This window comes from Salvelinus namaycush, chromosome 34 (genome assembly GCF_016432855.1).
Source record: "Salvelinus namaycush isolate Seneca chromosome 34, SaNama_1.0, whole genome shotgun sequence".
NCBI classification, from domain to species: Eukaryota; Metazoa; Chordata; class Actinopteri; order Salmoniformes; family Salmonidae; genus Salvelinus; species Salvelinus namaycush.
Window position 1 is genome coordinate 23,553,689 of NC_052340.1, and position 22,555 is coordinate 23,576,243.

General features: G+C 41.7%; 2 protein-coding genes and 1 pseudogene across 2 annotated transcripts; 2 read left to right on the forward strand and 1 right to left on the reverse strand.

Annotated features, from left to right (window-relative positions):
* Positions 1 to 800: 800 nt before the first annotated feature.
* On the forward strand, positions 801 to 4,371 carry LOC120028713 (vacuolar protein sorting-associated protein 26B-like). The gene is made up of 6 exons (XM_038973937.1): positions 801 to 1,578; positions 1,756 to 1,912; positions 2,189 to 2,353; positions 2,545 to 2,720; positions 2,812 to 2,954; positions 3,179 to 4,371. Exons 1-6 carry the CDS (start codon positions 1,356 to 1,358, stop codon positions 3,314 to 3,316), a joined length of 1,002 nt encoding a protein of 333 aa, XP_038829865.1. The 5' UTR covers positions 801 to 1,355; the 3' UTR covers positions 3,317 to 4,371.
* Positions 4,286 to 5,513, reverse strand: LOC120028443 (annotated as a pseudogene).
* Positions 5,514 to 6,997: 1,484 nt separating this feature from the next.
* On the forward strand, positions 6,998 to 22,283 carry acad8 (acyl-CoA dehydrogenase family, member 8). Its single transcript, XM_038973866.1, has 11 exons — positions 6,998 to 7,154; positions 18,339 to 18,439; positions 18,663 to 18,832; positions 18,973 to 19,082; positions 19,200 to 19,276; positions 19,375 to 19,512; positions 19,734 to 19,869; positions 20,479 to 20,576; positions 20,659 to 20,811; positions 21,231 to 21,333; positions 21,501 to 22,283. The coding sequence occupies exons 1-11, from the start codon at positions 7,040 to 7,042 to the stop codon at positions 21,557 to 21,559; spliced, it is 1,260 nt and encodes a 419-aa protein (XP_038829794.1). The 5' UTR covers positions 6,998 to 7,039; the 3' UTR covers positions 21,560 to 22,283.
* Positions 22,284 to 22,555: the final 272 nt, after the last annotated feature.

The following is a 22,555-nucleotide window of genomic DNA, read 5'->3' on the forward strand; positions in this document are numbered from 1 at the left end:
GTACCTATGATGAAAATTACAGGCCTCTCTCATCTTTTTAAGTGGGAGAACTTGCACAATTGGTGGCTGACTAAATACTTTTTTGCCCCACTGTACATACATACAGATAATGAGTGGGGCATGTTTAAAAAGCTGATGAAATATTTTACATGCAGAGCCAAGGGGCACAATGAAACTGTCTGTTGTGCTTAAAAGCCAACTGACTTTATTCTCTGCGTTCAGAATAACAAAGAAACATATTACAGTTATACAGTATAATCCCATAATAATGCTGCTAGTTAAGATGTATTATTATGATTATATCAAGTAATTATGATTTTTTTCAGAGTGCCGTGTCTGTATAAGTGACCTTCTTTGCTTACTAATTACGTACTTTATGAATATTGGACATATTGTCCAGTTTTGACTCACAATTAACTGTATTTTCTTTATGAACACAATATACAATATTAATGGATATACAGGCAATACAACTTTTTTAGAAACAAATGTCTACACATACATGTTTATCAGTAACAATATATAAGTATGAAACAATGTTTCAAATTGAAATTGTTAAAAATGACTTTTTGAAACATGGTTATTTTGTTAAATAACACTACTCAGGAACTGTTGTAAAATGTAAAATGTTCGTTGTAGTGCAAGTAATGGATACTGTTATGCTTACTTCATTTTGTCAATAAAGACACAAATAACATTAGTAACTGTATTTATTGTATTGTTGAGACTTTTGTTTTGCAAATGACTACAGAAGAGTTTAACTTTTATTTTGAAAAATAATGCAGTCAACCAGACAACCCCGGAAGTGCAACAACATAGGAAATGATCGCTTGCAATATTATGCTTTTTCAGGAAATATACAATTTAACGTGAATAACGTTCTAAAGGAAACAATCAAGACTCACTACATTGTTAATCGGTGTCTGAATGACGGATACATCTTGAGTTCGAGGGAAACGCAACATTCTTCAGTGTTTGTGGATATCACCATGCGACATGTTTTGTAGTATTTAGGCTATTTCATCGAAAGGGATATGAAGACATGGTGCTGTGTGTAATTTAATTCAATTGAATTTGAGAAGAAATATAAAGGTAAAATAACGATAACATTTGCATATTTGTCCAGACCTCCCATCTGCATGTGCTGACTATAAGCAGAATTACTACGTTCTGTGATCATTGCTGGTAACAAACAAGTCGGTGTTTTTGCACTTTCCGTCATTTCGAATGAACGACAGAATTTACTTCAGTAAGAAATAGGTCACTGAAAGTGTCACCTAAATTGGTCTTAAAAGATCTGTTCAGACCCGATCAATCTTAACCTTGTTCATAAAACGGGCCAGAAAATAACAAGCATGAGTTTCTTCAGTTTTGGCCAAAGTGCAGAAATTGATGTAGTTCTGACTGATGCTGAGACGAGAAAAAAGGCTGAACATAAGACTGAAGATGGGAAGAAGGACAAATATTTCTTATTTTATGATGGGGAGACTGTGGCAGGAAAGGTCAACGTTACACTGAAGAACCCTGGGAAAAGACTGGAACATCAAGGCATCAAAATCGAATTTGTAGGCCAGATTGGTGAGTGTTCTTAGTTTAATGCAGTGATATCTATTCCAAATGAATCATAATAAATGCAATGTCGCTTTATGTTGTACTTTTTAGTTAACAACAGTGTGCCAATAGGCCTAGATGCATTCTTCTATGGGAGTGATTATTTTGCAATGTCTGAAGTGTATACCTGTCCTTCCTTCACAGAGCTGTACTACGACAGAGGAAACCATCATGAGTTTGTCTCCCTGGTGAAAGATCTGGCAAGGCCTGGTGAGCTTACTCAGTCACAGACCTTCGACTTTGAGTTCACCCATGTTGAGAAGCCCTATGAGTCATACACAGGCCAGAATGTGAAGCTACGGTAAGGAAACATTCAGCCTGAACATTCTCTGCCAAAATAACTACTACCTTATGGCTCACTTTTTAACCCGAGATCCCCTTTGACCCGTCAGTCATGTGCCTAGCACTACATCCTCAGCAAGAGTAATGTTTGTGTGCTTCATATGCTCAATGTCTTGCATTACACACACAAATCATGATTAGTGGTTATGATAATGGGGGCAATGAGATATGTTGTTGGATGACATCTGTTGAGATTACAGCAGGTTTGCTCAGTGTCTGTTGGTTGTACTTGCAGGTATTTTCTGCGCGCTACGGTGAGCAGGAGACTGAATGACATCAGTAAAGAGATGGATATTGTGGTGCACACACTCAGCACTTACCCAGAGCTCAACTCGTCAATAAAAATGGAAGTTGGGATCGAAGACTGTCTCCACATTGAGTTTGAGTACAACAAATCCAAGTAAGGCTGAAAGAGATACATTTTTTCAGTACCCTGTCACCTCAATTTTTTTTGTGAATTTACAAAATAACAAAATGCCACCTCTCCTAGTCACAGGAACATGCAGAAATCATTGTAGCTTAGAACCTTTCCTTTGACTATTTGTCTTTGCGGCAGAGCAGTCCTGTGACAATCCTTCCTGTCTTTCACAGGTACCACCTGAAAGACGTCATTGTGGGTAAGATCTACTTCCTGCTGGTGCGGATTAAAATCAAGCACATGGAGATTGACATAATCAAAAGGGAGACAACTGGCACCGGTCCTAGTGTATACCATGAAAATGACACCATCGCCAAATATGAGATCATGGATGGAGCTCCTGTCCGAGGTAAAGGATATAGTGAAGATTGTATGCTTTTGAAAATTGCAATACTCAAACTACCTATCAGGTCTAACTGGGTGTTTTAATTATGTTTAAGGAGAGTCAATTCCAATCCGGTTGTTTCTGGCTGGCTATGAGATGACCCCTACCATGCGAGATATCAATAAGAAGTTCTCTGTGCGTTACTACCTTAATCTGGTGCTGATTGATGAGGAGGAGAGACGCTACTTCAAACAGCAGGTATAGAACAGTGGCTTCTGATGGGTAACTGTTAGCAGTGATCCCAGATGAAATTGTGTGTCCTTATAGAGGGAATTTATCAGGTGTCAGGTTCAACATGGTGTATCCATTGTTCACTGTGATGCACATTATATATTGCATTCCTACCTAGCAGTAAATGTGTCCCTATGGAAATGATTTAGTGATTAAGACAATGAGTTCATGATCACTTCCTTCTCAATCAGGAAATCACACTGTGGAGGAAAGGGGATGTGGTGAGGAAGAGCATGTCGAGCCAGGCCACCATCGGAGCCCAGCGGTTCGAGGGCTCAGTCAGCTCAGAGAGTGCTCTGGAGAAGGCGGCTAGGGAAGACAGCGCCTAAAGCTGCCTCCACTCATTCTCCTCGCAGAAGACTGGCAGTGTCTGTGGAAAAGTAGTGGGGTCACCTGTCAGCTCACATGATCACTGATAAAGTAGCCCTCTGTTTATTAGGGCTGCTGAATAAAGGAAGGATGAAGGGAAGTCTAGAGGTAAACACCTGAACAATGAAAAAGAAGCCTGCATGAGGCATTACAGGGGCCTAAAATTCCGCTGCAGGTCAACTCCATCAACACACATATCCGGTGAAAGTAAAGCCGGCCACTTTAGATCTCCCCCTGTGCGTGATACCCTAGAAATTGAATATTATACCCTGTTATCTGTCATCAATCTATCAACTTTCTTTGTCACAAAATATATTTCTAGCTTTAGCTTTATATGAATGGATTCTAACTCCGTATACAACACTATTGTCATAGGGAGTTAGTCATGAGTAACAGCAATGCATTTTGAAAACATTCCATACCCAGTCAAATGCATTCCTGACATTTTAATGTGGTCTGTCATAATGAAATCTGAAATTGTATCTTTGCACAGATATGTCCATTGCTTCTCCACATACACATTCTCCTCTCAGTCCTTATGTAATGATTGCAGTGAGATCAATGGAAGGTTTCTACTGCATTGGAAGTGTCATCCAATTTCTTTGAGTGAGAGGGCTAGATAAAGTATTACTAACCCATTAATTTTAAAGTCCTGCAAATAAGAGCTATAGAACTCTCACCCTCTTATACCATCATGTACAGTGAATAGCATACAGATGGTCACAATATGACCATTAAATTCACATGCTTTACTTAAGCATTCCAATACTGTTAGGCAGGGATTGTAAGTGCTTGTATTTGAGGTCTGATATTAAGAAGTCTTCTGTATCGTCCACGTTAGACTTGAAATGTCGTGCCTAAGTGTATCTAGCGAATTAAATCCTGTTGCCTCAATACGTTTAACACTTCTTTTAGCCTGAAATTTCTGTATTTTTTTGTGCTCTGCAAATTACTAATTATAGCCCCTTCCCCAAAACTGAAATAAATTGATGCCATATGCATTGTTATCCACAGACTTGTTTTGCTATAGAAATAATTTGCTTGCACCTGATAAATATTTCAATGGACTGATGGAATGATCGATTACCTTGGAAATGAAAATGTTGCATGTTTAGACTGAAATTATCTCCTTTATAGATAGTGAGGGCAAACACATGAACTGTCTTAATATAAACATATTATATTAGAAATAAACTCCATCCAGGGTGTCTGACAAACAGAAACCTTGAGCCAATTTTCATTCAATACAAGCACAATGGTTCAATAGACAGTAAACATCATATTAGCATCAGCAGCATCATCATCATCTTGTCCAAATCTTCAGTGGGTCTTTGTCCTCCAAACTCATTTGAATTTCTTTAAATATATGATTTTACTTAGACAAAAGCTTTGTAAAATATGATGAGGTGGAGATCTGACAACCATATTACTTAGTGTCACTGATCTCCACATAACACTGGTGAGGGGCTGGACAGACAGCCTGGCCCTGGTGAAGAGAGCCATGCCATTCAGGGGCCCGCCTTGTGCTGCAGGTGGGTCTTCTTCAACTCAGACAGAGGAATAAAGCACTTCAACATCCTCTCAAACTGGACACCAACCTAGCAGTCAAACATTAAACAAGCCAGCAGAGTACTAGTACAGACTAAATTGGATTGTGATTTAAAAAAAAAAGCCTGTTACATATCAGTGATGTATCTTGATCTCAAGCCATTTGGAACACAAACAAATGTAAACATGAAATCATTCATACCATACTCCATCTGGGGTTGTCTGCCTTGCTGGAGGTGTCGTAATGGACATCTTTCTTGTCAAACTGACTGTGGTCCACATAGGACTCCTTTACAATCTGGAAAAGAGAAAGCAGGTGAGAGGCACCATACCTGAAATACAACCAACAGAAATAGGAACAGGTAGAGGCTCACCTTCATAACTCCAGATATTCCAGGCTCCTTGCAGTTACTGTGCTAGAAGAATACTTGCTGCCCCGCTTTCATGTCTCGCATGAAGTTACAGGCCCGGTAGTTCCAAACAACATCCCAACACCCAGTTTGGTTGAAGAGTCTTCAAATCCTTGATCCCAAACTGGCATAGTAAAAGTAAGTAAGCCTTAACAAGCCATAACGACCCATAGGGCAAGAGCCTATCTCCTGTTTCTGTATATCGTTAGGCAGCTTGATGTAAAAGTATACCCCCTAGACAGGATGCTAGTCTGCCGCAGGGCCTTACCCCCAATCCATTTCCTTAGTGCTGAAAGCCAAGCAGATCCATCAGGTCTCATTTGAGTCTTTGGTATAACTTGACTGGGGATTGAACCCCCAACCTTCCAATCTAAGGGTGGACACATTAACCACAAAGCCTGACATGGAATAGCCATAGATGACACCATCCTATTATTAAGGAGAACAGAATATCTTGACATTTATGCCATTTTCAAAGCATCTCTCTGGCTCTGTGACAGTACTGTGGGGGTGGGTATAATTGGAACGTTCCAACAGGAATCTGTGCCAAAAACTTTGTAAAGTACAAGGTTGCCAAAAACAACGCATACAAATTAGATCAATTCACCTTGCTAACTAGCTGCTGAATAGACATCAACTCACCACGTAGCTTATTCTTAATGTTTGTCCATAGCCTACCAGAGTGAGCACAGACATTTTTCAGAATAAACATGGTGAGTGAAAAACTTAATGAAATAGCCCACTCCCTACCCGGTATCTTATTCTGCCGCTATACAACTTTGTTTGCTTGTTTGTTGACAACCTTGTTATTTATGAAGTTTTGGGAACAGATTCCTGTTGGAGCGTTCCAATTGTCATTCAGGTGATTTTTCTTCCTTTGAAGTCCTGTTTTCAAGTCTTCCCTGAGCTTTTCCTCTTCCCTCGGACTGCCTGACCAATCTCCAATAGGGAATCCTCACTGCTGGGACAATTTTTTGTCTCTTCAGCGTTGACTGGTTTACAGTACATAAAATACATTCACTTATTAATAGCCATTTGAAAGTCAAATCATAGTGGTAGTAAAGTGATTGTGAAACAGTTTCAGGGACGTTGAAAAACCATGCAATTGCATGTCATGTATTGTACAGAAATGTGAATGCTTTTACTTACTGGATTGTAGTGTTCTTGTGGTTCCACGAGTTCTCGGTTTACCTGTCATGTCTGAGAGATGACGAAATAGTGGTTGGCTTGAAAGAAATTGAACCTCAAAGTCCAATTCCAATGATGCCTAACCATTCTGTGTACGTGACAGTAGGTGACATTTGATTTAAAGCAAATAAAGAACGTGTTTCATTAAATCAGATAACTATGCAAAGGATTACATTGTTACTTACTTGTATGTTATAAAGATGCGAACGTCATTAAACTCTGAACACTGCAAAAAGAAGGACGCTGAATAATGAATAACTCCCGCGCTAGTGACGTGTGTCAAAGGCACGTGATGTAGAAACAGTTCACTTAGGTTTGATTTCTCTGTTTAGGCCTCCTTAATGTCTATGGTTTAAGCAAGCAATTGACCTTAGGGTATATTTCGGTGGTTAATGAAATTATGAGAAAAATTTGCCTTTTCCTGAAAAAGGATCGAAGAAAACTAACCTGGACCTGCACAATCTAAGAACTACACTTAGGTTATGTAACGGAACTACATTTCCCTACAGCACCAGCGTGAATTAACCAGTGACCAACATGGCGGCCGTTGGAACGTTCTCTAGAGTTGCCAGACTGAGTTTATGCATTGGCAGAAGATGTCGTTTAATATCGAACAGCGAAAAGAGACGAGGAATAGCGTCATGCGTTGACCGTAAGTTCCATGAGCAATTTGGGTTTCAAATCGTTGGTAGAGTAATGCGGACTTGCACTGCTAGTCATCTGACGCGTTAACATGAGTTAGTTGGTTATGAGCAGAATTGCTCGCTAAACTAGTTAGCTGACTAGTAGGTAAATTACTGCATAAAGTGTCTTTCATTGCTAAGTGTGCATTTTCCAGAAATGCATTGCTACTTATGTACTACTTAGTCATATTGACCTCTGTTGGTAACGTTATACTGTACTACCCAACTAGCTATGTAACAACCTCTGGTGGTCAAGTGATACTCAATCATTATTTTGCAGCTAAAGTAGTCGTGTTGATGCATTGTGATGCATTTTAAGAATGCATTGTGGTGTACAGACAGGCTTACTTGAGGATAGCCACTTGATTCCTATTGGTCAGCCATGTCTCCTTTCCACCTCTCAAATCAAATTGTATTGGTCATACACATGGTTAGCAGATGTTAATGCGAGCGTAGCGAAATGCTTCTGAGGCAGGGGTGTGTGTTCTACGGCCCTGCCTTGGGGTGGGCTTCTGTCCTGATCTACGTTGACTTGACAGATGTGATGTGTGTGTCATGTTCAATGGTTGTTTCAACTATTTATCTTCATATAAAAGTGTTTAAAATTATTCTGGTAATTATGCCGTACTCTACAGTACTACCATTGTCTAACACCGCTAGGCTTTATGCAGTATGTGCCCTGCGTGACTCTATTCTTAACACTGCTAGTTTTTATGCAATTGTTGATAAAACGTTTACTGGAGACAGGAGATCAAGTGGAGACATAGGACGAGGTGGATATTTGTATAATAAGGCCGTTTAATTACATGTAAAGATATCTTAGTACATCGTGCAGCACGGCCCCCTTCTGTCTGATTCGTATGGAATCGTCAGGAAAAGAGAACGCTCTAAACAGTACATACAGATTATATAGGCAACTAGCAAAGTAGGTTGATCTTGTAGTCTGGCCTTCCGATTGGTTGATCTGGGTCGTGGGTTGTCCTGTCCGGGCCTGATGTCGACATTCCATTGGCTCTTCCCACAGTCCTTTGTCTTGTGCTCCAACCTTGAGTTGTGTGTGTCTGTGGTTGTCATGGGGGAGGGGAGTTGTGTGTGTCGATGGTTGTCATGGGGGAGGGGAGTTGTGTGTGTCGGTGGTTGGTGTCTAATGAGACCAGCATATGTCCAAGAGAAAGAGGGGGTGTGTGCATGTTATGTCAAGTATAGCTAGTGTTGAGAAGTTGTTAAAACAAGTTACCAATATCTAATACAATTTCTTACAAATCCCCCTCTTCACGTCTTATAGACGTGAATAAACTAGTTAAAATTTGTCAGAAGACAAATTTTGATTCCCCCTCTTCACGTCTCACAAGAGACGTGACATAAAAGTAAAAAAGACAAAGCTATGGGATAAAATTTGTCAGAAGACAAATTTTTGATTCCCCCTCTTCACGTCTCACAAGAGACGTGACATAAAAGTTTCTTAGTCCTCAAATAGATAGACAGGTCCAGCTTCCCCATCATCAAGCAATGGGAACATTTGGGCCCTTTCCTGATTAGGGTCTATGGCGGCAGTGATAACACGGCTAGCAAGCGTGCGCGCACATGGAATGCAACAGCATCCACAAAGTACAAGAATGCCTGCAAAAACGGAAATAGATACTAGGATAGAGGAAACCAGCATCTTATATTTACCAAAAACATCCATCCATGAGTCCCACATAGAAGTGTCCACTCCAGAATGCTGTTTCATCTTACCATTAAGGGTACGAAGTCCCTCCAATGCTACAGTCAGACTCCCATCCGTAGCTGTGTTATTGGGAATGAAAGTACAACACTGCTCACCAAACATTGCACAGACCCCCCCGCGTTCAGCCAATAACATATCAACCGCGATTCTATTTTGAAATGCCATCAGGGATGTGGCTGCCAATTGTCCATGGACCGCCTCGAAGCCTTGTTGAGTCCAATTGCCCAGTTTCTGGACATTAAAATGAATGTAGTTAATTCTGTCCACATTTTTATTAACTGTACACCACCAACAGACAGAAGATTCAAACCCAGCTGTCACTTGGTCCACCAGTTTATATTCATCTGGCACCCCCTAGGGACACCAATAGCATCAATGTAAGTTGAGTCGTAAATGAGCAAGGACCAAAAAGGAGACCACTCCAATAACTACACCTGGAGTGGCCAACCACACATTAGTAACCCAAAAATCGAGAAAATGTTAAACCCTCAGGTCCATCCCTCTATACAACCTGTACCAGGTGGGCTCGTCGCCACCCGGGAACTTCAAACCTTCACAACAGGGAGGACAAACATCACTTTTTATTCATTCGACAACATCAACTACAGCAAACCAAGGGTCCACCTCTGTCCAGCCCACTCTCCTGCGGAAGCTTGTTTTCGTATCAGCCTCTCCAACTGGAGCATCAAGCAACGGCATCATACCAGAGGCCCCTTACACATCTGTAACAGACTTCTTCAAACAAGGTATGATACAGGCAACACAGAAATGAAAAACAACAACTAGTGTCAGAAATCCAGTAATCATCATTGCAGTGTACTTACCAAAACAACCACCCAGCCAGGGGAACAGTCCACTCTCCTCCACACCTGCAAGACCCTTCATCTCCACTGATAACCTTGCCAACCCACTCAGAGCTTTTGAAATGCTCCCATCCGGACTAGTATTGTTAGGAACAAACGTGCAACACTGTTCTACAATCATTTTACATACAACTCCCTGGTTGGGCAGAATCATGTCCAATTCTAGTCTATTTTGTCTACTGGTTTGAGAGGCAGCATCCAATCGTTCAGCCATTCCCGTAAGTACTGTGTGGGTGTAGTTAACAAATCATTGTTGATTATAGTAGATATAATTGATCCAGGCATTCTGCTTAGCATCAACAATAGCGGGGCCAAAAATGGGCAATAAATGCCACAGGCCATCATTCCTGTTTGATGTCTGATATTCGTGGGGGACCCCTATTGGGACCCCAACAGGTTGGTGTGCATGTTATCTGTACCCTCGGACCAAGGAGCGTCACGGTTCTGCCGTCTCCTGGGTTGGTACCGAGTCTCTGTGTCATGTGCAGCTCCCAGAAGTTGGTTAGCCATAACCTCAATAATAGGCAATGGTGGTATCAGACTGGCCAAAACACATGTGCAACGACAATTTCCTTTCAAAATGGGGTCAACCGCCTGGCAGGTCCATACATCCACCATACATCAGCAACACCTCTAGTTAATAGTGGCATTAGTGATGCAGGTAGTAGTAGGGAGCCTCCCATAGTCTATACCCCTACCTGTACCAGTGATACAGCTGTAATATCCCCCATATGCCTTAACTCCCCACGGTACCTTCTGGGGAGGGACTTCTGGGAACACAAAACTCAGAGTTTTACACAGGGTTGAATTTGGCTTAAACTTTCCGATATACACATCCAACCTTCCCCATTACTTAGGGCAAATGGGTGAGCAGCCAGAATAGGTCTGGCATGTCCACATACGACACAGTCCTTTCTATTGTGTTTTGTAGGCCAACCACATATTCTCCCTTTCCTCATAACCAGTTTCAGTCCCCAATTGTTCACTATCTGAGATGTCTTTTATATTTATTATCTGTACCAGATTGGAGAGCTTTAGGTGATGGCGTGGGACTTGGTCTTGAAGTGGTGGAGGAGGCCGGCTGAACCCTGGTCTGTTGGAACTGGCGGTACTGTGATAGTATCATCCCCATCGTATCCCAAACAGACAGCTCAGGACCCCAAGCAGTCCTGTAAAGCCCCATCCTCTCCCAGAGCACACATCACCAGCCAGAGATCAAGCAACACTTTCACTTATATGAACGTACACAGTGAGGAAAGGTCGGGGGCAGGGAATTCTTCATTAAGGAGTTGATCCCCGAACTCTATTAGTAACGGTTCTTCTCCTTAACTCTGTGATCATTCGGCAGTGTCAGTGTGTCTCACCCTCCAAGTGCGATATGCCCCCAGGTCGAGTGAATCACCTTCTCCCTTAATTCACCTGCAATGCATAAAATCTTGGACATACAGGTTTGGTTAACAAACAGTTTCTCATTTGTTCTGTCTGATTATATATTTAACTTCTATGCCTATTTTTTCGCTAGAAATTTTTAATTTTAAATAAGTTTATTATCCAATAGGCCCCATCCTATCCTAGACCACAATGTACCCTCCCCCGTTTGATACCTGGCTCTGGCCAGGTATCAACCTTACCTACTCTAAATAATGACTTAGTACATCATATTATAGGAACGTCCCTTTTATTCGCCGCATATCCAATTCTCCCTTGGGCGTACATTCATATCTATTCTTTTCCAATTCTCTGTCAAGTGACTTATCTACTTTGAAATGTATCTGTGCTGCTTATATATGTTAAACCCTTTCTCTCCTATCTTATTTCACAGCCTACCTTGCTCATTTCCTGGTCCACCCTCCCCACTCTGCTCTCAAACCTTCAAGGTCTCAACAGTGCGGGGTAGACCCCTCTGTCTGCCTTTTTTTTTTTTTATAATAGTCAATAACAACTATGTGTTCCTTTGCAATATTAACTAAGTGTCTCACTGTTTTGACTTTATCTGAAATCATGGATTTAAAAATAACAACATGTCTTATAGTGTCAATCTCTAAAGTCCTTACATAACCTTAATTAACCTATCTCTATCTTCTAATGGCCAATACAAATGCTAACCTTATGGTCAAGAGTTATAAACTTTATTATAATCAATTTACCTCAAAACTAGTATCCCAAATGACACAATTTCATTATTCTCACTACATTTCCCCGTGAGTGATCAAGTCACCGGAAAATGCAATGAAGATAGGTCAAAAGGTTACATCACCTCCTTACATTCGTGTTCCATACTATATCTAGACATACTAAAAGAACCATTTATCTTAAAAAATCCCTTGTCTAAATAAAACTCAAAAAATAATCCTCCTAATATATATATAAGTGTACTTCTTTAAGATATCTTATCTCTGGGAACACGGAAACCCTTAACCTTAATGTTTACTCCAAAAAACAAAATTATGTCACCAGCACTCAACCAGGCTCCCCGTCGGCTGGGAGACCGTTGAGTGCTGCAATACTGCCATCTTCTGTCCATTCTCTGCACAGCTCTCCACCCACTCTTATTCAACCTTCTCAATTTGAGCCATATTAGTTTCTTATTTTAACTGTTGTTTTACAAATTTTGATTTTTTTTTTTTTTTTTTTTTGATCTGTTATTACCTAGTTAGACTAGAGTGTCCGTGACATACATCCATGGGGATCCGGTTATAGTTATTCTATTAACCATGTGAAAGTGCCCAGGGACACCCCAAATATCAGTAGGAATATCACAAATAAGGGGCCAGATATCCCTAGCCTTGCCCAGGGAGGGAGAAATGTCCCTCTAACTGGGCGAGGTTTCTTTTTGCAGGGGAGGCGGAGTTTGATGCCGCATCCCCTGAGTCAGGAATGTCTTCATTTAAAATCGAATTTAGCTGTTTAAATCAGCTCTGACTTCTGTCAGTGTTCTAGAAGGAATTGGAGCTGGAGTGCAATGTGTGAGGTGGTGCCAAGGTGCGCCTGATTTACCTTTGACCTGAACTGAGTGTGAAGTAACCTCCTTCACTTCGTACAGTTCAGTCCACCTGGGTTCCAGCCACTTTCTCTTGTGGACTTTTACCCCACCCAGTCACCAATTTTTACCTTCAGTGATGGCGGATCTCCCGTCAGCTCCCCCATTTGGACCTTGTGAATCTGTGTGGAGAGAGCTGCAGAAAGTTCCGTAAATTATCAGACATTACAATTTGTTATACATCAAGGGCGGGCATATGACCTCCCTCCCTTGGTGGACCAAGCATGACTCTTCCAGCCATTATCTCATGAGGAGAGAGATGGGTGCCTGCACCTGGAGAGGCTCTCATGGCCAGCAACGCCAGGGGCAGGGCTTCAACCCAAATCAACTTCAAACCTGCACATACATTTGATTGGCGCGTTCCACGAGACTTTTGAGATTGTGGCCTGTACACTAACCCAAACTTGTGCACAATACCCAATCTTTCCTCCACCTGTCTCAGGTGTTGGTTACTGAAATGGGACCCGTTTGTCGGATCGGATTTGCCTTGGAACTCCATACCTTGGTATGAGTTCGGTTTGCAGCCACTTAATGACCGATTTTGCATCCTCCCTTGCTGTTGGTATTGCCTCAACCCATTTAGAGAACCTGTCTACCATAACTAACAGGTACCTTTTTCCATTTGTCACATTGTCTTGCCCCATATCTGTGTAATCTATGCTGATGTCCTGAAAACAAGCATTTGGGACTGGGTATGAACCCATGGGCGTTTGATATGGTTTCTTTGGATTGTGGCTACCACAAATGCTACACTCGTCACAAAACAAATCTGTCATGTCTTTCATGTGGGGGTGCCACCAGATGTGGGACACCTTTTGTAAAGTCTTCAGTTTGCTTTCGTGTGTGGGCCCATGAGCTTCTCGTATTAGTTCTGGACAGAGGTTTGCAGGGGCCACTAGTCTGCCATCATGGCATCTCCACAGTTCATCAGGTCCTTTGGTGGCCCCTTTCTGTCCCCATACTGAGTATTCATAGGGTCCTGCTGAAAACTGGAGTTCTTTTATGTGTTGCCCTGTGAGCTCAGTCCGAGCTGGTTGGATCTGAAGTATAATTTGTCTCGGGGTGTATCCACCAGCTTTCTTGGCTGCTTTGTCAGCTGCACCATTTCCCTCGCTGACTCTGTTTTTCAGTTGTTGATGTCCTTTATGGTGAAGTTGCGTCTAACCCATTGTGGTCCATCAGTATGGACTGCTCCATGAGCATACGCTGAGTCGGTGTAGATGTTTACAGTCTTTCCTTCAGCTCTTTCCAGAGCTTGCGTCAAACCTATGATTTCAGCTAATTGGGCTGATGCAGGTTGTGGGATGATGGCAGATTCCAAAGTCACATGTGATCTATCCGGGAGCTGCTGCACCACTGCGTATGCTGCTATGTTCCCTTCCTCTCCTCTATAGCAGCATCCATCTGTGTATAACCATAGGTCCGGGTTGGTGAGTGGTTCGTTCCCCAGGTCAGGTCTCAGTTTCAGTTCTTGTGCAGCTCTTTCTGCACAGGAGTGGGGTAGACCTTCTTCAGCATTGAGTGCGTCTGCCATGTTTTTGTCAGTGTTGACAAATGTGATGTGTGATTGTGTGCATTTATTCTGGATTTTCGTTTTTCTTTCAGCGCTGAACGTGAATTCTTTGCTCATCAGATATGCTGCAACTCCATGGTGGGTGTGGATTTCTAATGGATGGCACATTACCAAGTGGGCTGTTTTTTCAATAGCTTTTGCCACTGCAGCTACATACCTGGAGCATGTGGTTTGTCCTAGTTCAATGTGGTCCAGTTTGTAGGAGTGATACATCAACACTCTACTCTCCCCCTCTTAGTCTAGGGGCGTATCCTCGTCCCCTATTGGCCAGAAACTGGCTTTGGGCCGGGGTTATTGGGTGCGGACACTGTCGCACCATGTGCCCAGCTTGTTTACAATTATGACAGCTTCCATAAGATCCAGAGTACCTCTGGGGCTGTCCCCATGTGGGTGAATAGTTTGATTGTGGTAGTGGGTAGTAGGGTTGTAGTGGTGGTTCCGACGAAGGGTATGGCTGAAGCGGGTAGGCATACGGCAGTTGGAATGGCTGCTCCTGGGGTGGGTGTATAGGTGGTCCCTGCTGGGTGAAGATGGGTAGTTGTTGTTGCTGTATCATTCGGGAAACAGTTTTTTCAATAATTTGTGAGATTTCTTGTTGGTCTTCAGCCACCATCTGTTTCTTGGGTTTCTCTCCTTTCTGGGCCTCTTTCAATTGTAGTTTCAAAAGTTGTACCTGTAGGGACTGGATTTGTGTTTCAGCCCCTCCCTTATCCTTATTGTATTGGGTGATGTGGTGATGCACATGGGAGTTGAACTGAGCCTGGGGAAGTGCCATTAACCCCACAGTGCCCCTGAGATGGGTTGGGGCCGATGGGGCTGCTGTGGTGGTAGGTGGGGCGTCATTATTGTTGGGCCTGCCCTCTTTGGTGTCAGATGGGGCTCCAGTGACCACCCCCATCATGTCAGGTTTCCTGTAAGGGAGTGCTCTCCTGATTTCTTCAATCGCCCACATGCCTATTTTTAGCTCAGCCTCTGCTCTTTCCCTATGCTTTGTTCCTTCCTTTTTAAATAAGTGACTCTTATTCTTTTCAACTTCACTTTCTATCCCTTCCTTCACTGCTTCCTCTAATTCTTTCTCCATAGTGAGGAGTTGCCCTTTTGATGGGGCCGCCCCACTAAGGTAACCTGCCTGCGTCCATTTTAGCCTCACTTTTTCCCAGATCTTTTTAATGGCTTTATATTGTATTCTCCCCCCTGCTCTGTCTTTCATTCTCTGATCTAAGTATTCATTGAATTTGTGTTTGGGGACGATGGTCGTGGTCATTTTGTCGTTAAGCTATGTCTGGGTCTATTAATATCTTTGTATACTTTAGCCCGTCACTGATCGAAACCAGCGAAGTGTCCTTGGCTCTAACACCGACCAATCTCGTGTCCGACCCGCGTGCACAAAGAATTTTATTACCGTGTATTCGATGAATTATTTTTCGTTTTCCAACAATATTTCAGCTATATCCTTTTGGAACAATATACTAATATATTCACGCGCTCCTGATATAATTGGAATGACAATTTTAGGTACTTATATTCAAAAATTATTATTGCTTTTCGCTTATTCAATTAATTAAATACTTTGGCAAAATATTTCAGAACTGTCCTTTTGGTACAATATACTAATGAATTCAAGCGCTCCTGATATAATTGGAATGACAATTATAGGATCTTTTATTCGAAAGTTATTATTGCTTTTAACTTTTTCGATTAATTTGAACTTTTTTCGATTAATTAAATACTTTGCCAAAACATTTCAGAAATTTCCTTTTGGGACAATATACTAGTATATTCTAGCGCTTCTAAAATAATTGTCAAATTAATTCTAACCCTTAAGGATTTACCAACAGCACGAGAGGGAAAAATCAGGTCAACTTATCAGCAGAAAATAGCTGCTTCACAGCAGCTCACACATTCTGACTCGGCGGTCACTTTAAACACAGCCTCAACTTAGCATATGGCTAATTAGTAGCCATCGGTCTCGTGGAACGCTCAACCACCCACATTGCGCCAACACAACTTGAACATACAATATCACATTAGATTCTTCACGGTAACACCTAGCTGATCAATCTATTGCCCGACTATTTGAATCGTATTTATATATATTTTTTTATATATATTATTTTTTATGGGTCCTCACGGTAACACCTAGCTGATTGCCAATCTAACTATTGCCCGACTATCTGGATCTCATCTTCTATTTATGGATTCTTCACGGTAACCCCTAACTGATCGACTGTCAGCTATGGCCCGACTGTATGAATCCCCTTTTTTATTTTTATTTTGTGGACTCCTCACGGTAACCCCTAGACGGTCAACTTTCACCTATGGCCCGACTATGTGAATCCTTATAAAGCTTATTCTTCACTGTACACCTACTCGATCAGCATACCGAGTAGTGCCAGACTATGTGAACAAGTCTTTGACCTATTAATACTTAGATATCTTTACACAATGCCTTAGATTCTAAACAATTCCACATAAATTTAACAACATTTCACACTCACCCCAGTACTTCTGATCACAATTTAGATATTGGCTATAATACAATATACAGATTTTGATTAAACAGGCATCTGCTTACCTATATTTTCGAGCTCTTGATCAGTTTCCTGGGTGAGTTGAATCGTGATTCTCCTTCGAACAGGTCACCTCTCCTTCTGGAATCTTTCTCCCCCTCGCCTCCTGTCTTATCAACTTTCTATTGGACCGAATTCAAAGGTGTCTATTACCATCCTCTGCTTACCAAGTTTTGTTGATAAAACGTTTACTGGAGACAGGAGATCAAGTGGAGACATAGGACGAGGTGGATATTTGTATAATAAGGCCGTTTAATTACATGTAAAGATATCTTAGTACATCGTGCAGCACGGCCCCCTTCTGTCTGATTCGTATGGAATCGTCAGGAAAAGAGAACGCTCTAAACAGTACATACAGATTATATAGGCAACTAGCAAAGTAGGTTGATCTTGTAGTCTGGCCTTCCGATTGGTTGATCTGGGTCGTGGGTTGTCCTGTCCGGGCCTGATGTCGACATTCCATTGGCTCTTCCCACAGTCCTTTGTCTTGTGCTCCAACCTTGAGTTGTGTGTGTCTGTGGTTGTCATGGGGGAGGGGAGTTGTGTGTGTCGATGGTTGTCATGGGGGAGGGGAGTTGTGTGTGTCGGTGGTTGGTGTCTAATGAGACCAGCATATGTCCAAGAGAAAGAGGGGGTGTGTGCATGTTGTGTCAAGTATAGCTAGTGTTGAGAAGTTGTTAAAACAAGTTACCAATATCTAATACAATTTCTTACACAATATGTGCCCTGTACTGCACCGCTATAACTCTGCGTTGTGTGTGGTTGATTGAGACTAGACGTGGACTTTGGAGATCAGGTTGTTTTAATTAAGCAGAATTCACTATTTGCATCCTGCATCTGCATCCAAAAGAAAATAAAACATTTGTAAAGCACATATGTTCTGCGAATCGTAGCCTCTTTCTACAACAGATGCACAATACAAGGGACTGGGATCATTTGAAGAGCTAGCCATCGTTCACACATACAATAAATAGCCTGCTAATACCTTAGCTAGCTATTAACCACATGTTGAATTCAGAATGTTAATATCATTCTAAAAACTACAGTTACAAGTGCATCTTAACAATACCATCCACTTATGAGTAACCTCTAAATATACAACATTATTCATGAACAAAACACTGTGTATGACTTTGTGCTTAAAATAATCAAACTTTTCTGAAGACGACAGAAAAAGCGTGTCTACCTCTCATAGTGCATCAAAATGATTTGAGCACGAGCACGCAGGGCAAAACGTAAGTACACACTCCCCTACTCCCAGGATGCAGGCATGCATAATAACAAATCAAAATATTAATATATGAACCTGGTGAAATTAACACTGTACTTTAACAACTGTTACACCTGCATGACTCTATTCGTAACTCCCTCCTTGCAGCTGCTCATGGCCTCAGTGATGAACAGAAAGAGTTTCAGAAGATGGCCTTTGACTTCGCAGCAAATGAAATGTCTCCACACATGGCTGAGTGGGATGAAAAGGTATTACTGTGCAGTGCAGCTTGTTTAGCTATTCCCTTTCAACCCATACATGTCAATGGAATAAATGGAACAGTATCAAACATGGAAACTACCTGTTTGACTCCTATCCATGAATGCCATTCCAGCCATTAGCTCCTCCCACCAGCCTCCTCTGCAATCACTAAACCCCTTTTTTTGTGAGAGGGCATTTGTATGAACGTAAAAAGCAACTTTCATTGTTCAGGAAATCTTCCCGGTGGAGACCTTGCGTAAGGCTGCCCAGCTGGGGTTTGGGGGAATCTATGTACAGCCGGAGGTGGGGGGATCTGGTCTGTCTCGTCTGGACACCTCACTCATCTTTGAGGCCTTATCGACAGGCTGCGTTAGCACCACAGCCTACCTCAGCATTCACAAGTAAGGCGTGGCAAATGCCAGCAATCACCACAACCTCTCAAGAGATGCACCAAACATCACATATAGACAATTGACTAGATATTAATTGAAAGCAGGAGTAAGTATCAGGTGTTCATTAATAGATGCTCATTTCTGTGCAGCATGTGTAACTGGATGATTGACACCTTCGGCAACACTGAACAGAGGGAGAAGTACTGCCCTGAGCTTTGTACGATGGACAAGTTTGCCTCTTATTGTCTGACTGAGCCAGGTTGGTATTTTGTCCTAATTTTTCTATTATGTGATGGCGTCATGCATTAGCACCATGAACCTGTATAGTGTGGCTATCCTTTGTCTTTTTAAATCTCATTTCCCGTTCATGTTTCAGGCAGTGGCAGTGATGCTGCTTCGTTACTCACTACTGCAAAGTTGGAAGGAGACCATTATGTCCTCAATGGGTCCAAGGTACTGTTTATATTCATCTCCTTACTGTAGCTGATATGAAAGAATAAATTGTAATATAAAGTGAAGGTATCGCTCTCACTGTGTTTGTCCTGCTGCAGGCCTTCATCAGTGGAGGAGGAGACACAGACGTGTACATAGTAATGTGTCGGACGGGTGGGAAAGGTCCCAAGGGGATCTCCTGTGTGGTGGTGGAGAAAGACACTCCAGGACTCAGCTTTGGCAAGAAGGAGAAGAAGGTAGCTGGCATTTGATTGATGTTGATAGTCTTAAATTGGTCATTTTTAATACAATCCTTATGTCTAATAAACTGTGAAGCAGGAGCCTACAAACTTACATGGTATATAGTTCATTTCCACAAGTCTAAGTGAAGCCATGCCCACAAGGGGGCATAGTTGAGTTGAAGCCCTGAGGGATGCAGTGATTCTCCAACGGAGGCCTCTGTTCTCTCTCTCTACAGGTGGGATGGAACTCTCAGCCAACCAGAGCAGTGATCTTAGAGGACTGCCATGTCCCAGTGACCAGTCGGCTGGGTCAGGAGGGACAGGGCTTTAACATCGCTATGAGAGGCCTGAATGGAGGCAGGATCAATATTGGTGAGGTGGCAAAAGTTTTACCTTTTTGGTTGGTTATTTAATGGTTTGTTATTTGATGGGCATATGTATGTGTATATATATATGTGTGTGTGTGTGTGTATATACAGTGGGGAGAACAAGTATTTGATACACTGCCGATTTTGCAGGTTTTCCTACTGACAAAGCATGTAGAGGTCTGTAATTTTTATCATAGGTACACTTCAACTGTGAGAGACGGAATCTAAAACAAAAATCCAGAAAATCACATTGTATGATTTTTAAGTAATTAATTTGCATTTTATATATATATATATGTGTGTGTATATATGTATGTGTATGTATGTGTATATATATATACATGTATATATACACAGTTGAAGTGTACCTATGATAAAAATTACAGACCTCTACATGCTTTGTAAGTAGGAAACACTGCCGATTTTGCAGGTTATCAAATATTTGTTCTCCCCACTATATATATATATATGTATATGTATATATGTATGTATATGTATATGTATATATATGTGTGTGTTTTTTTGCTTAACCCATTTACTTCTCACGTTTTGAAAACACAACCAAGGCTCAGGTGTCTGCTACATTAACTTACTGTGCATTATCTGCCTGCAGCATCTTGTTCTCTTGGGGCGGCCCATGCATGTGTACAGCTGGCGAGAGATCACCTGTTAGTACGCAAGCAGTTTGGAGAGACCCTCTCAAGCAACCAGGTAAACATTCCATCAGCTTTGAATTGGGAAAGACCTTTAGTGATACTGTGTTTGACGGTTTCCCTCTGGGTTCCTTTTGTAGTTCCTGCAGTTTAAGTTGGCAGAGATGGCCACCAAGCTAGTGGCGTCGCGTCTGTTGGTGCGTGAGGCTGCACTGGCACTGCAGGAGGGCAGGTCTGACGCTGTGTCCCTCTGCTCCATGGCCAAACTCTTTGTCACTGACGAGTGCTTCAACGTGAGTTAATTCGTTGTTCCTCTTTAAAATGGTTCTTAGGGATACTGTGTTATTTGAGTATTTACTGTAAAACTTCCATTAGCTAGCTATTAGCCTGGAAGTGTATTTGTTTCAACTGCAGCAGACTTGCGTTTTGACATGTAGGGATCAGTCATTCAACGCAAGGTAGAGGTGCAGTGGAATTCCACTGCAGCACAATGACACTTTTTTTTGGGACCCAGAGCGTATTGTAGGCCAGTGTTTCTTTGCTAAACTGTGAAACGATGCCCAACCATTAAAAAGGACCAGTGCATGTTGGAGACTCAATGTTTTACAGTAAGTGGTCTCCTTTTACGCACTGGTAATGATGTAGAAGTCTAGTTATCAGATGTAGCTGCACATCTCTCACACACATCGGTATCTCTGCTCTCTCTCAACAGATCTGTAACCAGGCACTCCAGATGCATGGTGGATACGGTTACCTGAAAGACTACGCTGTTCAGCAGTTTGTCCGGGACATCAGAGTACACCAGATACTGGAGGGTGTGTATACACCGCTCTTACTATGACAAAGCTGTCCTTGTGAAATTGTACTTTATAATGTAATGGTTCAGTATTTTAATGGCACACACATCTTTATAAACTTGTGATCACTAGCCACTGTTGCATTGACAAATTACTGATTTACCCTTTTATATTTTCTCTTTCAGGAACAAATGAAGTGATGCGGATGATAATTGCCAGAAGTTTACTGTCAGAGTCTGGATAAATATGCCATGGGCTGGCCAAAACTGGACTTTCTCCTGTCTTGAAGGGATGGTGTGGTGGCAGGCTTCTTGTTGTTTGACTGTATCCCTCAAGTGTCTTGAACCCCACTTTTTATAGGGGGAAAACTATAATTAGGTCCTTTCCTGTTTGTGGAATAACAGCTGCTCATTGAGGGATATGGAAGTGGAACCATATTAGATATGTCGTATTTTGTGGATCAGTATTGGGGTGAAGGTTTTTGGTTATCTATATCAGATGATTAGTTCGATGACATCACAGCCTCTCCTGCACATTCAGTTATGAAAACCAAACGTTGCCACCATGTTTCAGTTTAATCATAAAACACAATTAAATGTATCATCTAGGTGGGTTGGATGACAGGTTTTATAAAATATTTGGTACTGCATTATAAGAATCATGTTTTAAAAGGTACAATGCAGCTGTATCTCTATCAAATAATTTCTGGATAACAATGATGTTGCAAATTTTTTATTGAAAACAATGACCAATTTCTCAAACAGCTCTTACACTAAATGGCCATTATAATTTCACAGTATTCCAACCTCAAAACACAGGAACTCACGATTGACTGCACTAGACCTTTAGCCGTTAAGGGAAGAATATTTAAAACCCAGATCTCAGTCATTGACAAATTATACGTTCCAGCTACCTAATTGAGATTAGTGATATATTCTCTGTGTACATAAATGTCATAAAACCACAAATATTCTGTAAGTCGTTCTTATTAGATACAAGTATGGGTTGACACTTTGTCTTTAAACATTTCCAGTATTGAAATTCTATAAAATGGCCTGTTCTACTGGGGTGATCACAACTCCACATGAACAGTTGGCCTGAGAAGAATGCTTTACATTTCTATGAGCAGTAATGTGCTTAGTGTCAACATGATGGTGTGAGTTGATGAGCACACATTCTCTCCAGGCAAACCCTCGTCAATTGTTGTAACTGGCGTATATAAAGTCATGGCCAAAAGTTG